Source organism: Phascolarctos cinereus, unplaced genomic scaffold, assembly GCF_003287225.1.
Source record: "Phascolarctos cinereus isolate Bilbo 61053 unplaced genomic scaffold, phaCin_HiC Scaffold_4;HRSCAF=312, whole genome shotgun sequence".
In the NCBI taxonomy this organism is placed as follows: Eukaryota; Metazoa; Chordata; class Mammalia; order Diprotodontia; family Phascolarctidae; genus Phascolarctos; species Phascolarctos cinereus.
Genome location: NW_027555847.1, coordinates 706,405,591 through 706,420,143, shown reverse-complemented (window position 1 = coordinate 706,420,143; position 14,553 = coordinate 706,405,591). Strand labels below are relative to the sequence as shown.

Sequence of the window (14,553 nt, the reverse complement as noted above, 5' to 3'; positions counted from 1 at the left end):
TTTTCTCTCAATTTCACAATTGAATAAACTTTTCTCAAGACAGAATTTGGACTAGACCCATAATTGAAAAAAAGGGAACTGAGCTAGCTCCAGAATTGAGTCACAAGATGAGTCAGTTCACTCAATTCTCACAATTAATAACTTGCTGTCCTAATTCCTTCAATCTCCTAAAAATGTTTTTAAACAGACTTGTGAATGAACAAATGAATGAATGAATGAACAAGAAAGCATTTATTAAGCTCTATGTACCATATATTCACTAGGTGTTGGATATAAAAAGACAAAAAGCAAAACAGTCCCTGTCTTCAATGAACTTCCAGTCTGTGGAAGAAATCAACATATACACAGAGAAGTAAATAAAAATTGTTGGTGTTTTTTTTTAAACTTGTAAATGAGCCAAAAAAATGAATGAAAAATTATGAGGCATTTATTGTATGTTAAGCCCTGGGGATACAAATAGAGAGCTGAGATAGTCCATGACCTAAAAGATCTCATAAGTGGATGAAACAACACAGAAAAGAAAATTCAGTTGCAGGTTGGATGAAATTGCCTTGACATCCTAAATGCACTGTGCCAGGACACACGGCGTGGCCTAGAGCTCCTTAGATTGTTATCACTTGGTCAGCTGACAGTACCTGAGGGATGGAAGCTGCAGGTTTCCCAAGTGTCAGGATCCTTTGATGAGGGAACTCCCTCTACCAACGGAGATATGTAATGACCATATGTAAAGTGCTTTGCAAATTGTAAAATGTTATATAAGTTCTAGCTATTATTGTGTTTATTATGGTTACCAACATAGATGGCATTTCTCTGCAATTTATGGTTTTAGAGAGTTGTCTAAGGTACTGAGGGATTAAGTGTCTTACCCAGGGTTACACAGCACACTAGGGGTATGAGAAGTGTGACTTGAACTCAAGTCTTTCCGACTCTGAGGCAAGCTTTCTCTCCCATCATACTTAGTTGCCACTCTGGTATATAAATAGTAATGTACATATAAAGAGGAAATACAAAGTCAGTTTTGGTATCAGCAACGAGTCTTTCCAATCAGCATAATGGGGGAAGTTCTGTAATAGATAACACCTGGGCTCCTCATCATGCTAATCTTTGTCGTAGTACTAATGCATTCTGGGACTTTAAGGAAGGTCCATATTAACACCAATAAAAATGCCTCTACTCAGTTCTTGAAAAGACTTCTAACTTTGCAAAGCACTTTATCTTTGTTGTTAAATTACCCCATTTGGTGTCTTCTTGGCCAAGAGATGGAGTGATTTGCCATTCCCTTCTCCAGCTTATTTTAGGATGAGGAAACTGAGATCTCCTCAAACAATAAATAGGGTTAAATGACTTGCATAGGGTCACACAACTAGTAAGTGTTTGAGGCCGATTTGAACTCATGAAGCTGAGTCTTTCTGGTTCAAAGCCCGGGTCTTTATCTACTGTGCCACCTAGCTGCCCCTAATTATCTGTAAAGCAAATGTTATTATTACCATCTGTCAGATCAGGAAAGCGAAGTCATGGAGGTTAAATGGTTTGCTAGCTGTTGACAGAGCTTGAACCAGGATCAAGTCCATCCTCTTTCCAGGCAGCTTCTGAGAATGTTTTTTGGGGACTCTTTGAGGGCAGGGACAATCTTTTGCCCCTTTCTGTATTCCCCAGTGCTTAGTACAGTGCCTGGCACTGTGTTTGACTGACTGGATACGTGAGATTTTTTTTTGTACACTTCTGTGGTTTGGTACTCCTGGTGTGGAAACACCCTCCATTAGATGGAGATCAGCACCTTGTTGTAGCAGCCAGGAGTCCTGTTCAGTTAAGTGACTTGCCCGACTCACAGCTGTTTCAAAGGAGCTGAAGCCAATGAGCCAGGGATTCTAACTATTACAGGTAAGAAAATCCCAAGTAGATCTCCTGACCTCCTTACGTATAGAGTGCAAGGTAACCAAGAATCGTGGGGAATACGAGCTTTGAGTAACAGTAATGGAAGGAAATAGCATTTATGCGCCAGGCACCATGCTAACTACTGAAGATACAAATGTAAATGTAAAGCTAGTCTCTACCCTCAGGGGGCTTCCATTCTAACAGAGGAAGACAACACATCTAAGAGAATGGTGGCCAGGGAGCAGTATTGTGGAAGTGTTGCTTTGATGGATATTCCTAGAGCTCCGTGGGAGGGGTGGTGCACACACTTCACCACTGCATGAAGATGGCTGAAAATAGTCAACAAATATTTATTAAATACCTACTTGTGCTAACCACTGGGGATATAAAGAAAGGCTAGAGACTGCCCTCAAGGAGTTTACAGTCCAATGGGAGAAGACTACGTACAAAAGAATGAAGGAAAGTGGATAGTAGGAGAAGGAAATACCTGGGGGCGGGGCATGGAGAAGTCCAGGAGAGTACTGTCAGGTGGGAAATGAAGGATTGCTGACTTGAGCTCCTTCCTTAAATGGAGGTTCTGCGAAGGAAGGTCTCTGCCCTCCAATTAGAGGGAGGAAGTGGCCCTAGAGACAGAGAGAATATGATGAAGATTAGGGTTATAGGATCAGGACTAGAACTCAGATCTTCCTGACTTCTGGGCAACTAGGTAGTGTAATGGATAGAAATTGGTATCTTGAATCAGGAAGACTTGGGTTTAAATCCATAGCTGTGTGGCCTTGGATAAGTCAGTTTGCTTCCAACAGCCTCAGTTTCCTTATCTATAAAATAAGGGGGTTGGACTCAGTGGCCTTAAAGGTCCTTTCCAGCCCATGAGGCCAGATCCCCTCTGCCTTACTCTTATCTCCTGAGATAGCAACAGTAATTTAAACTCCACACCCTTCTGGAATTTCAGGGTCCTGAGCCCCTCTGGACTTTCTTGAAGTGGTCCAAAAATGGCCACTTGCTTCCTCTTTTGAAGCTGATGCTGCTAGTTTCAGGACTATTTCCTTCTTCTCATCATGTTCTGTGGCAACTCATCTTTCCAAGGGGCAGCAGAAAACAGTTGATTACCAGAACAACATGGTAGGAAATTAGGAGCCATGTGGTCTCATAAAACAGTAAAGGGGAAAAAAGAGTTTGCAAAAAAGTTGGAGGAAGACCTGCAGTATGAGGGAGGAGGGGTGCTGGATTGTATATCCCTGCATTTTAGCATTGGAATCAACCTAGGCAGCCATTTGATCTCTATACTCACAAAAGAATCCCTATTATAACATGGCCAGCTTGGTGATGCAGTGGATAGAGCACCGGGACTGGAGTCAGGAAGACTGGAATTCAAATCTGGTCTCTCACTAGCCATGTGCCCCTGGGCAAGTCACTTAACTGTTTGCCTCAGTTTCCTTTTCTGTAAAAATGAGCTGGAGAAAGAAATGCTATATTTGCCAAGAAAGTCTCATGATCGAACATCACTACAACATATTTCACAAATAGGCAACTTTCTAAGATTCTAACTTGAAGAGAAAATGACCAATTGCTTTGATACAGGAAGTTTCTGACCTTGAGCTCCCTATCCTAATAAATCTGGTGTCTATCCTTATATTTTGTATAGAAGCATACCTGCTCATGTTGTCTCCCATGGCTAGACCATAAGCTTTTTGAGAGTAGGGACCGTCTTCACTTTCGTCTTTATGTCCCTAATGCTTAGTACATAATAAGTGCTTAGTAAATGTTTGATTGTTACTTGGGCAGATATCATATAAATTACATGGTAATAACTAGCATTTATGTAGCACTTTACATAAGTTATATGAATCGATCCTCACAGCAACCGTAGGAGGCGGGAGCTTTAATTATTATGAGGAAACTGAGCCAGATGAAGTCATTTGCCCAAGGTCACAGAAAGCTTTTGAGGTGGGATTTTAACTCGGTTCCTCCTCACTTTCACTGTGGCCTCCCTTAAGCTAAACTCACTTAATACACAAAAAATGATGGTAAAGTACCTCCTTTGGGGCCAAGCTCTCGGCTGCTGTTCAAAGCTTGCCAACCAAAAGAGCACTCCATCTCTTCCCCCTTAGAGGAGAAAGGGATGTGCTCACCCTTGGGGTGCAGACTGTAGAAATCCAGTGAAATTCATAGCGACTAATCACCCTCTCATCTCTAGGGTATCTGGTCTAGGAGGAAAAAGGCAGTTGCAAAGAGGCTAACATAGGGAAAAAACATCCCTAAAAATTAGAGCTATTTGAAGTGGAATGGGGTGAATCAAAACAATTTGTTAGGCACATAAGTCTCATTTGCAAATCCGCATTGTTTTGCTGATTTATTTGTTGAGATCTCAGCTCCAGGCCAAATTGGGGAGAGCTAGGTATCTGTTCTGAGCGTCTATAGGAAGTGGAGCACAGGAGAGGGAGGACTTTACTCCCTCTTTTGAGCCACAGGAGCCCAAGTGCCCCACCCCCCCTTCATAGGCTCAGGCACCAATTTATGTAATCACATCCAACTTTCATTTCAACTCAGATCCAGCTGAGATTAGATACAACTCCAGCTGATGCTGATAAAAATCGAAAATTCACTCTGACCTGGCAACCTTTAATAAATTTCCCATTCCCAGCCCTGCTGGCTACAGCCTGTCTCCTGGAAAAGAAGCCCAGCCCCAGGCAAGTGGCTAGAGAGATGGATGCAACTCATTTAGCCCCTGCATCTTCTCTGCTCTAGAACTGCCCACTTTCCCACTCTCCCTCCTTCTCCCTTTCATTCCCCCTTCCCAGTATCTGGGGAAGAAAGAGAGAGTCAGGTTGAGCTGGAAGGGGCCACCTACTAAAGATAATAATGATGATAGCTAGCAAGCATTTATTTGAGGTATGTATAAGCATTTATGTGAGGGTTTGTAAGCACTTTACAAATATGATCTCCTCACAGCAACCCTGGGAGGTAGGTGCTATTATTATCCTTATTTTAAAGATGAGGAAACTGAGGCAAACAGAGATGAAGCAACTTGCCAAGGTCACATAGCTATTAAGTGTCTATGGCTAGATTTGCACTCAGGCCTTCCTAACTCAAGGTTCAGTGCTTTATTCCCCTAGCTCCCCTGTACAGCAAAGTGACTGATGTGGAGAAGACTCTGGTTCAAATCTCATTCTCCTGTGTGACCTTGGGCATGTCAAGTCCCTCCTCTCTGCCTCAGTTTCCTTCCCTGTAAAATGTGAAAGTTGCACAACTTCATCTCTGAGGGTCCTTTCTAGCTCTAAGTTGCAGCTGAAGTTGTTACATAACTTCACTAAGGCTTAGAAAACACTTCTCTCAACTAGTCCTGTGAGGTAGACCCTGCAGGTATTCTTATCCCCATTTTACAGATGAAAAAACTGAGGCTTAGTGAGGTTTAGGTTCATTATTGGTGAGCACTGAAATAGATTTGAACCTCCATCTACTCTGTTTATGCCATTATTGGTTGTCCTCCCTCCATAAGGTCAGCTGCTTGAGGGCAGGGACTCTTTTGGTCCTCTTTTGTCTCCGTAGTGCTAAACCCTTAAGAAATGCTTGTTTGTTGACTGAAACTACGAGTAGGTCTCTTGACTAGAAGTTCAGCATTGTAGGATTTATCAGAGGTAGAAAGGACCTTGGAGGTAATTTAATCCCAATTTTTAAAGCTGTGAAAACAATCCAGAGAGGTTAAATGTATAGCCAAGGCCACAAAGCAAAAGTGGCAGACCTAGGATTTGAACTCAGATTCAGTGACACGGATCTGGAGTCAGGAAGACTTATGTTTCTGAGTTCAAATCTGGCTTTAGACACTTACTAGATACATGAATCTAGGCAACTTAGTTTCCTTGTCTATAAAATGAGCTGGAGAAGGAAATGGTAAACCACTCTAGTGTCTCTGTCAAGAAGACCCCAAATGGGGTCACAAAAAAATTGGACATGACTGAACAACAAAGAATGACACTGAATTCGAGCCTCTTCCCCTGATGCCACTCTCTTGTACGCTGCTGACTACAATCCTGTGACCTTCACTCTGAGGTTGAATGTCCCAGTTTTACAGGTGGCTTCCTCAGCTCATCCACTAGTGTGTGGATGAGTCAACCCTAGTGATCCTTCATCTTCTAAATCCAACTCTCACACATAGATCAGACCGACTCATGACCTTCCTAGGCTGTCTTCAGTGGCTCCCTATTACCAATGGGATAAAATAAGAAATCATCCATTTGGCATTTAAAGCCCTCCACGATCTGGCTCCCACTTATCTTCCTAGCCACATTTCATATTACTCCCTTTCATGCATTCTATACCCAGTACTGTGCTGGAGCCAGCTCAAAGGACTCTTGAGAGCCAATCGTTAAAATTTCTGAGTAAGCATTTGTACCTTTGGAAATCAGCAATTGCTAAAATCAGGGTCTGATTTGTTGTTTTATTGATTGTCTAGACTTAAGAAAGTGATGGATAAAATGTTAATAATAATGCATCTTAAACTTAAAAATGTGTCATGTATACTTTTTTTTGAAGGGGTGGTGGAGCTAGTTGTTAAATTTGTACATCCTTGTCTACACTCCAGTTAAAGTGGCTGTTCCCTGAGCATGAGAGTCCGTGTCTTTCTCTGTGACTTTGCATAGGCCATCCTCCATGTCTGGAATGCACTGCCTCCTTACCTCTACCTCAGAGAATGCCTAGCCTCCTTCTAAATGCAGCTCAGGGATCAAAGATAAGAGAAAAGGGTATATAGTAAGTACAAAAAATACTTATAGCAGCTCTTTATTTGTGTGGTAGCAAAGAACTGGAAACTAAGGGGATGCCCGTCATTTGAGGAATGACCAAACAAGTTGTGGTAAATGATTGTGTTATAAGACAAGCAGGATCATTTCAGAAAAACCTAGGAAGTCTTATATGAACTGATTTGAAGTGAAGTGAGCAGAACCAGGAAAGCATTTTACACAGTAATAGCAATGTTGTAACTATGATCAACTGTGAAAGAGTTAGCAACTCTGATCAATACAATGGTCCGAGACAATTCCGAAGGACTCATGATGAAAACTGCCATCCGCCTCCAGAGAGAGAGAGAACTGATGAACTCTGAGTGTAGATTGAAGCATACTTTTTTTTGGCTTTCTTCATTTTTAATTTTTTTTCTTTTTTTTTGGTATGTTTTCTTTTGCAACATGGCTAATATAGAACTAGGCTTTGCATAACATCACATGTATAATCAATATCATATTGCTTGCCTTCTTGAGGGGTGGGAGGAAAGAAGGAGGGAAAGAATTTGGAAATCAAAATTTTAAAAATGAATGTTAAAAATATTTTACATGTAATTGGGAAATATTTAATGAGATAAATCAAAATTATAAAAAAAAATGCAAAATGCAGCTCAGAGCCACCCCCTACAGGGAATATCTTCTGATGTTAGTTTTTTCTCCTTCTTGATATTCACTGACATTGTAATAGTACATTCTTTGTATTTACTTATCAGTGTGCATGTTGTAGTCTCACCTCAAACCCATCCCCATTAGAAAGAAAAAAACTTCTGGAGGGCAAAGATTAATTCATATTTCTGCCTTACCTACCATCCTGGCTTTTATATAATAGGCATTTAATAGAAATGAACTAAATTAATGACTGCCTGGCCCTCTATGGTTTTTGGGAAGGGAAGCATCAATGAGTACCTATCCAGCAAGACTGGAAATAGGATCTCTCTCTCTCTCTCTCTCTCTCTCTCTCTCTCTCTCTCTCTCTCTCTCTCTCTCTCTCTCTCTCTCTCTCTCTCTCTCTCTCTCTCTTATATATATATATATATATATATATATATATATAATTTATATATATATATATATATATATTTATATGTAGGGAAATTTCCTTAAAACTAACACAGTTCTAAAGTGGCATGAGCTACATGGCTCATAACGGGTTTCTCCTCACTGGAGGTCATCAAGTAACATTGGGGATATATTGTCAGGCCCCCAAGATCTTTTCCAGCTTTAAAATTCTGAGTCATTTGATTTGCCAGTCCTTCCCCCTACCCTCACCATGGATGACAGTACAAAGTAGTGGAAAGAATATTGGAGTTGGTGTCAGATAGCCTGGATTCAAATCCCAACTATGCTACCATAAAATGAAGGGACTGGACTAAATTGTCTCCAAGCTCCTTTCCAGATCTAAATTTATGATCTTTTCATCGTAAGTCACTTCATCAATCTGGGTCTCAGTTTCCCATCTATAAAATGATTGGGTTCATCTGTGAAGTCCTTTTAAGCTCTAGAACTGTCATTCATTGGCAGGCTTTCACCTAAGAGCCCATCTGGCTTTGGGGCTTTGTTGGTCTTCGTTAGTGACCCTCAATTTCAAGTCCACGTTTGAGGTTTGATCAATTGTCTTCTATTTGTCGCCTGACTTAGGCTCTTTCTTTTTCAGATTTTCCACCAAGTACTGGATGTCTCAGACTTGCACTGTCTGTGGGAAAGGAATGTTGTTTGGACTGAAGTGTAAAAACTGCAAGTAAGTATCTACAATTCAAAGTCCCTTGTCATGTTGCCTGAAGTCATGAAGAGTCAGAGCTTGGCTTTGAAGCTTTGGTTTCCTGAAGCTCAGGGTCTCTGATCTTCCTGTTACTCAGTAGTAAGATCTCAGATGAACCTGTGCACCATGGGACCAAATATACGTATACATAATGCGAATGAGTGTTGTTCAAATGCCCCCAAAACAGGGGTGGGGAACCTGTGGCCTCGTGATCTTCTAGGTCTGGTGCAGCCTTTTGATTGAGTCCAAGTTTTACAGAACAAATCCTTTTTTGTTAAGGGGATTTGTTCTGTGAAGTTTGGATTTAGTCAAAGGGCCACACCTGAGGAACTAGAGGGCCACATGTAGCCTCAGGGCCACAGGTTCCCCACCCCTGCCCTAAAGTAACAAAATACTTCCTGAATTAGAAGATTTTCGTGTGACAATATACTAAATATAGGTACCAGAGTAGCATATTACACTCCCCCGCCAGGGCTGAGCACAATTACCATTACATGGCCTTCCGTATTGGTTCTGTCCATGAGGTTGACTTAAGAAAAATATTTTTTAAACTTCTCTTTTATAGAAATGAAAAACACAGAAGCTCCAAGGATCCTTTTCCCAACTCCCACTTCCACTGACAAATCAGGTCCTCAAGTTCAGCTAGGAACATCTCCCCTCAGGCTTCATCTAAGATAGTCTCAATACCATTGGCTCAAACCCCCATCGGTGTGCTTCCTCTCTGCAAGATTATTAGTTGGAAATTATTGAGTCAGGCAGATTTAAATAGCTTATAGAAGGGAGGTATTTATTAAGGTGGCACAGGAGATTTGGAAAACATTTCTCTATAGTATATGATACACTTTCTTACAAATTTATGTAAATATATTTGTAGGTATACTCAAGCTTAGAATGTAGATATTTCAGAGAGATGACTCACACCTTCTAGGTGCTAGAAGTCTTTTTGTACCATTTGTTGGGGTTTTCAGGAGTTCCCTTTAAGTGTGGTCAGTATGCATCCATCTCTCCTTGGCTTCTGACACTGACATTGCTGCTGGCTGATCCAGGGACACTGTTTGGACAATGAGGAGAAGTTGGGAAATCCAATATTCTGTTGACACTGATCCTGGAAAGTTTTCTTCTCATCAAAGATGGACAGAGGGAAGGAAACCTAGCTAAGGGTGAAGATGCTTCTCCCCCCCCCATGATTCCTTTGCAAGGTGTTCTATTACACCTTCATGGTCATTGAAGTTTCTCAAATCCCCTCTCCTCTACTCATTGATAATTTATAGATAATAGATAAGCCATGATCAAATTTCCTTGGCCTATTTGCATTAGATTCTTGTGCAAATATCAGTCTAGTCCAAAGACCTTTTCTAACTTAGTATAAGTCCTTTTGATAAATTGACTGGGTCATGTTTTCACCTAGTTAAGGGATTAGAGCTAAAATGGAGATATTTTTGACTACAGCTTTACAGAAAAAATGCTATATTTGGAGTCAGAAGGCATGAGTTCTAGTTATGGAACCATAGCTCTAAGGCTGGAAGGGATTGAGAGGCCATCAAGTCAAATGCGGGCTCCTATACTTATTTCTTGCATGACCCTCAGCTTCCCCACCTGTAAATTAAAGGGATTGGATTAGATGGCCTCTTGGGTCCCATCTTGGTCCGATAAAAAGGGTGTGACTTTGATATGAGAGGATCTGGTTTTAAATTACAGTTCTGCTATTTCCTACCTGAGTGACCTTGAACACATCTCATAACCTCCCAGAGACTTATTTTCTTCATTTGCAATAATAAAGGGACTGAAATCGATGGACTCTGAGGTCCCTTGGAGCTGTAAATCTTTGATCCCAAGAACAACTTCAAACTAATTTGCACTCCATTTACATGACATAATTTGCATGTCATTTACATGACAATTTGCATGTCATTTACATGACGTGTTGGGAGGCAGTATAGCACCGTGTTGGATTTGTGGTTAAGTTTGAATCCTGGCCCCGCCACTTAATAAGTGTGTGTGTGTGTGTGTGTGTGTGTGTGTGTGTGTGTGTGTGATATAAACAAGTCACTTACCACTCCAGGCCTCAGTTTCTGCATCTGTAATATGAAATGTTTGGATTAGATAAGCCCATGCAGGTAAAGCTCAAAATCCATGAATCTGTGAACTTATTACTTGTGTGACTTTGGGCAAATCACTTAACCTCCTTAGGCCTCAATTTCTCTATTGGTAAAATGAACCTCTGAGCTAGCCTTGATCCCCATATCTGTGTTCCTGTGATATTTCCTTAAGGTCAATATGTAGAATCATCAGTCTGGTCCATTCTCCTTTCTTTTTATTTCTTCCCTTCTCCTCTGTTTTCCCATACTTTCTCTGTGGATCTCCTTTAACTGTTCCAGCTATGGAAGCTTAGAAAAACCACTGGTTGGCCCAACCAGGCAGAACAGATGGCAGTCAGGCAGTAGGAGGAGAAATTTGCCTTCTCCCTAGTTCCTCTTCTTTCTTACCAGCGGGGTGAAGATAAGACTGAAGTCCCTTCCATCCCTCCCAGGAACCAATTGAATTAATTAGCTAAAGTCTTAATGGCCTTAAGTGCTCTGGGGCCAAATTGGGAGATAATTAGAAGGCATTAACATTACTGAAACTCCTTGTTTCCTGGGATCCTTGACCTTTCTGGACCCTGCAGGTAAGGAGGTCAGGGAGTTTGTCCATGATTTTCTTGCCTACAAACCAACGATTAATCGGGTCCAGTCATAGGCTTCTTAATTTCCTCTTGCATGCATGGCTGAATCAAAAGTGGCTTTTTTAATCCATGTCTAGTCACATCATGTACTTTTGGAAGGGGCAAATGGCAACCTTCACATCCTCTCACCTGCAGAGAGGCTTCCTTTGAAGGCAGGTAATTAGGTGAGAGGCAAGCAGCTGGGGAGAGTCAATGAGGCTGAAACCCAAGGACTTAGATTCTCAGTACCACTAACTCAGGCTTCCTTAGTTTTAAGGAAAGGCAGTGGTTTAGAGGAGGGGTAGAGGAAGCCAAGACAGAGAGAGAAGGGAAATTGGGTTACAGTGGGAAAAATGCTAGCTCTGGAGTCAGGAAATCTAGGGTCACTCTTATGGCCATGACATGTGTGACCTTGGTGAAGTCAAGCTTTTCTAGGCCTCAGTCCCCTCATCTGTAAAATGAGGAGAATTGGACTAGATGGTCTCTGGGGACCCTTCCAGCTGGAGATCTGTGATCTATGCTTATACCTGTATGTATGGAAATAGTAGCCAAGAGAAAAGGAGTATGGCTAGGCGGAAGGCATTGGAGTATATGACATCATTTGTCAATAAATAAATTTTTATTCAACACCTACTATATGCCAGTTACTCTCCTAGGTGTTAGGGATACAAAAACAATGACATGGTACTTGCTCTTAAAGAAATTAAATTGGGAGAAGGGAAGGGGAGAGAGAATATACTATGTTCACAGATAAATGAATATCAGATATGTACAAAATAAAGACAAAATGATTTGAAGGAGTAACTAACTGGGCTGTGGTTTCCCCATCTGTAAAAGGGGAGAATAATAACTGCAGGGTCCTAGGCACAAGGTGGTTGCAAGACTCAATGAGAATATCATGTACATAAAGTACTCTGCCACCTTTAAATGGCCATTGGCCAGGTAGGACTGTTATCCATTCCATTTTTGGACAGCTCATATTGTTAGAGCATTTTCCCTTTTAAAATGTCCCTCAACCTTCTTCCTTGTAACTCCTGTCACTTGGTCCTATTTCCTCCCTCAGGAGCTCCTCTAAATGTTTAATCCCACTAATCTATCCAATTGGACCCTGAAAATTGCATGCAAGGTTTAAGTATGCAGGTACATTCATTTATAGGCAAATTTTATGCAAGACACAAGAACACATTTTGAAAAATGCCCTCATATCACGGCAGTAGCAGCAGCAAAAAACCATTTGTCACAAAAACAAAATAGATCAATAAAGGTAGGGTTTTTTTAAGAGTAATTTTATTCTCTGTCTCTGTCTCTATGCCACTGTCTCACTCCTCTCCTCTCTCCCCCTTTCTGCCTATCTCTGTGTTTCTGTCTCACTGTGTCTCTCTTTCCCTTCTCTCTCCCCCTTTCTGTCTCTCTCTCAGCCTCTCTGCTTCCCTTTTTGCCTGTCTTCTCCCTCTCATTTTTGTCTCTGTCATTACATTCTTTTTCTTAGGGTATCTATCTCTTCTTTCTCTTTTTTCTTTTTCTCTGTCTCCCTTTTCTCTCCCTTTTCTTGCAGTTTCTTTTCCCTCTTCTCTTTAACTATCTCTCCTATCTCTGTCTCTTCCTCTCTGCCTTTTCTCCCCCCTCCTTTTTGTGTCTCCTTCCCAACTTTCCTACCTACCCCCAGGCTGTGACAGGTGCTTTGTCAAGGATATAAATAAACCTGATTCCTGACTTTTGTGAGTTTATAATCTGACCACATTGCTACAGTAGAAGTAGCAGCAGCAGCTAACATTTATGTAGTACTTTAAGATTTGTACAATGCTTTAAAAAGGTTATCTCATTTGATCTTCACAAATAGCCCTTGGAGGTAGGTATCATTAATATGTTCATTTTAAATATAAAGAAACTGAGGTGAACAGGGGTTAAGTGACTTGCCCAAGGTCACAAAGCTAGTGTCTGGGGCTAGCTTCATAACTCCAATTGATCTATCTGCTGTATATTGCCTCTTTAGAGCTAGAGAAAAAAGTGAGGATGATCATGAGCCTGCATAGGATAGGGCCAGGGACTGTGTGGATCTCTAGAAAGAAGAAACTTTTCTCCTGCAATGGATTCTTAGAGAAAACATTCAGTAAGAGTTAAGTGACTTGTCCAAGCTCAAATGGCAAGTATGTGTCAGAGGTAGGAGCTCATACCTTAATATTTTTTGTCATTACAAACAGAAGTCTTTTTTTTTCTACCTATAAAATAATCCGAAAAACCCATAAGAGAATGTTAGGAGAATCATTACTTGCCCCAGCGCTGTTTCTTTCTGAGCTCCACTGAACCAAATGCCAATGATAACTGACATTAATATCAAATGTTGCGATTTGTAAAGCACTTCCCAGATATCATCTCATTGGAGACTTCAACAACCCTTTGAGGTAGGTTCTCCAGGTATTATGCTATTCCCATTCTATAGATGAAGGAAATGAGGTTGAGAGGCAATGAGATTGCCCAGGGTCGTATAGCTAGTTAAGTGTCAGGTGGGATATGAGCCCTGATTTTCCTGGTTCCAGTCAGATCTTTATACTTCTTTAATTACCTGTAATGTATGCACAGAATCATGTGATCTCTCAGTTGGGACCACGTGTTCAACTCACACCTGGACAAGCATCCCCTCCACAGCACACCCAGCAAGAGGCCATCCCATCTTTGCTTAAGGACCTGCAGTAGGGGAAAACCACTACTTCCCCAGGCAGTTCATTCCTCTTTGGGGCAGCTCTCATTGTTAGCAACCTTGGCCTCACAGGTAGTGAGCATCAGAAACAGGATTTGAACTCAGGTCCTGAGCCAGAGCTAAAGAAAGGAGGTTGAATACATGCCTTTTTGGTGTTTGCTGAGCTAAGATGGTTTCAGATGGAGGTGGGGCCAGGCAGTAAACCGTCAGTGTTTCTAAGCTTGTCTATTCTAGAAATTCTCCAGAGATGATTCAGCAGACACCAACCCATTCTGGGGCCTCATCTCCCCAAGAAGCTTTCCCTTTTCATTCTGTCTAACCTCATTCCCTCCTGCTGCATTTTAAGCCCATTTCCTCTGGAATTATCATCAGCTGTCTTGTTGGCTGCTTGAATGGAGAGATTAATGAATTAATAGGAAATTAGGGCCAGGAAAGCAATTTACAGTTATCGAAACCTTGCCATTTCATGTAATACGTCCACTGATGTTTGGAGATGGGATTTTAACTGCCCATGGTGGAAGTGTCAGCACAATTCCTTGGGGTGTCTGATAACTGTATTTGCAGCTGTCTGAAGTTTTCTTTCCTTGATGACTTTGCTGGCTCTCAATCACTCTTTCCTTATCATCACCCTGCCCCCTCCATCTCCAAATGACTCTCTAGTCTTCCGTCGATTCTTTCTTATACAGAGTGGATTGCCAATCAAAATAACTTGTGAGAGACTAGGGTTGGGGTGGGGGAGAAG

The 14,553-nt window shown here is 41.4% G+C and overlaps 1 protein-coding gene across 1 annotated transcript in view; it reads left to right on the top strand.

The window, feature by feature from the left end:
* Positions 1 to 14,553, top strand: part of KSR2 (kinase suppressor of ras 2) — a 582,604-nt gene that overhangs the window by 411,017 nt on the left and 157,034 nt on the right. Inside the window, 1 exon segment of the mRNA XM_021007997.1 lies at positions 8,308 to 8,391. Within this exon segment, the coding sequence (XP_020863656.1) occupies positions 8,308 to 8,391 (84 nt within the window).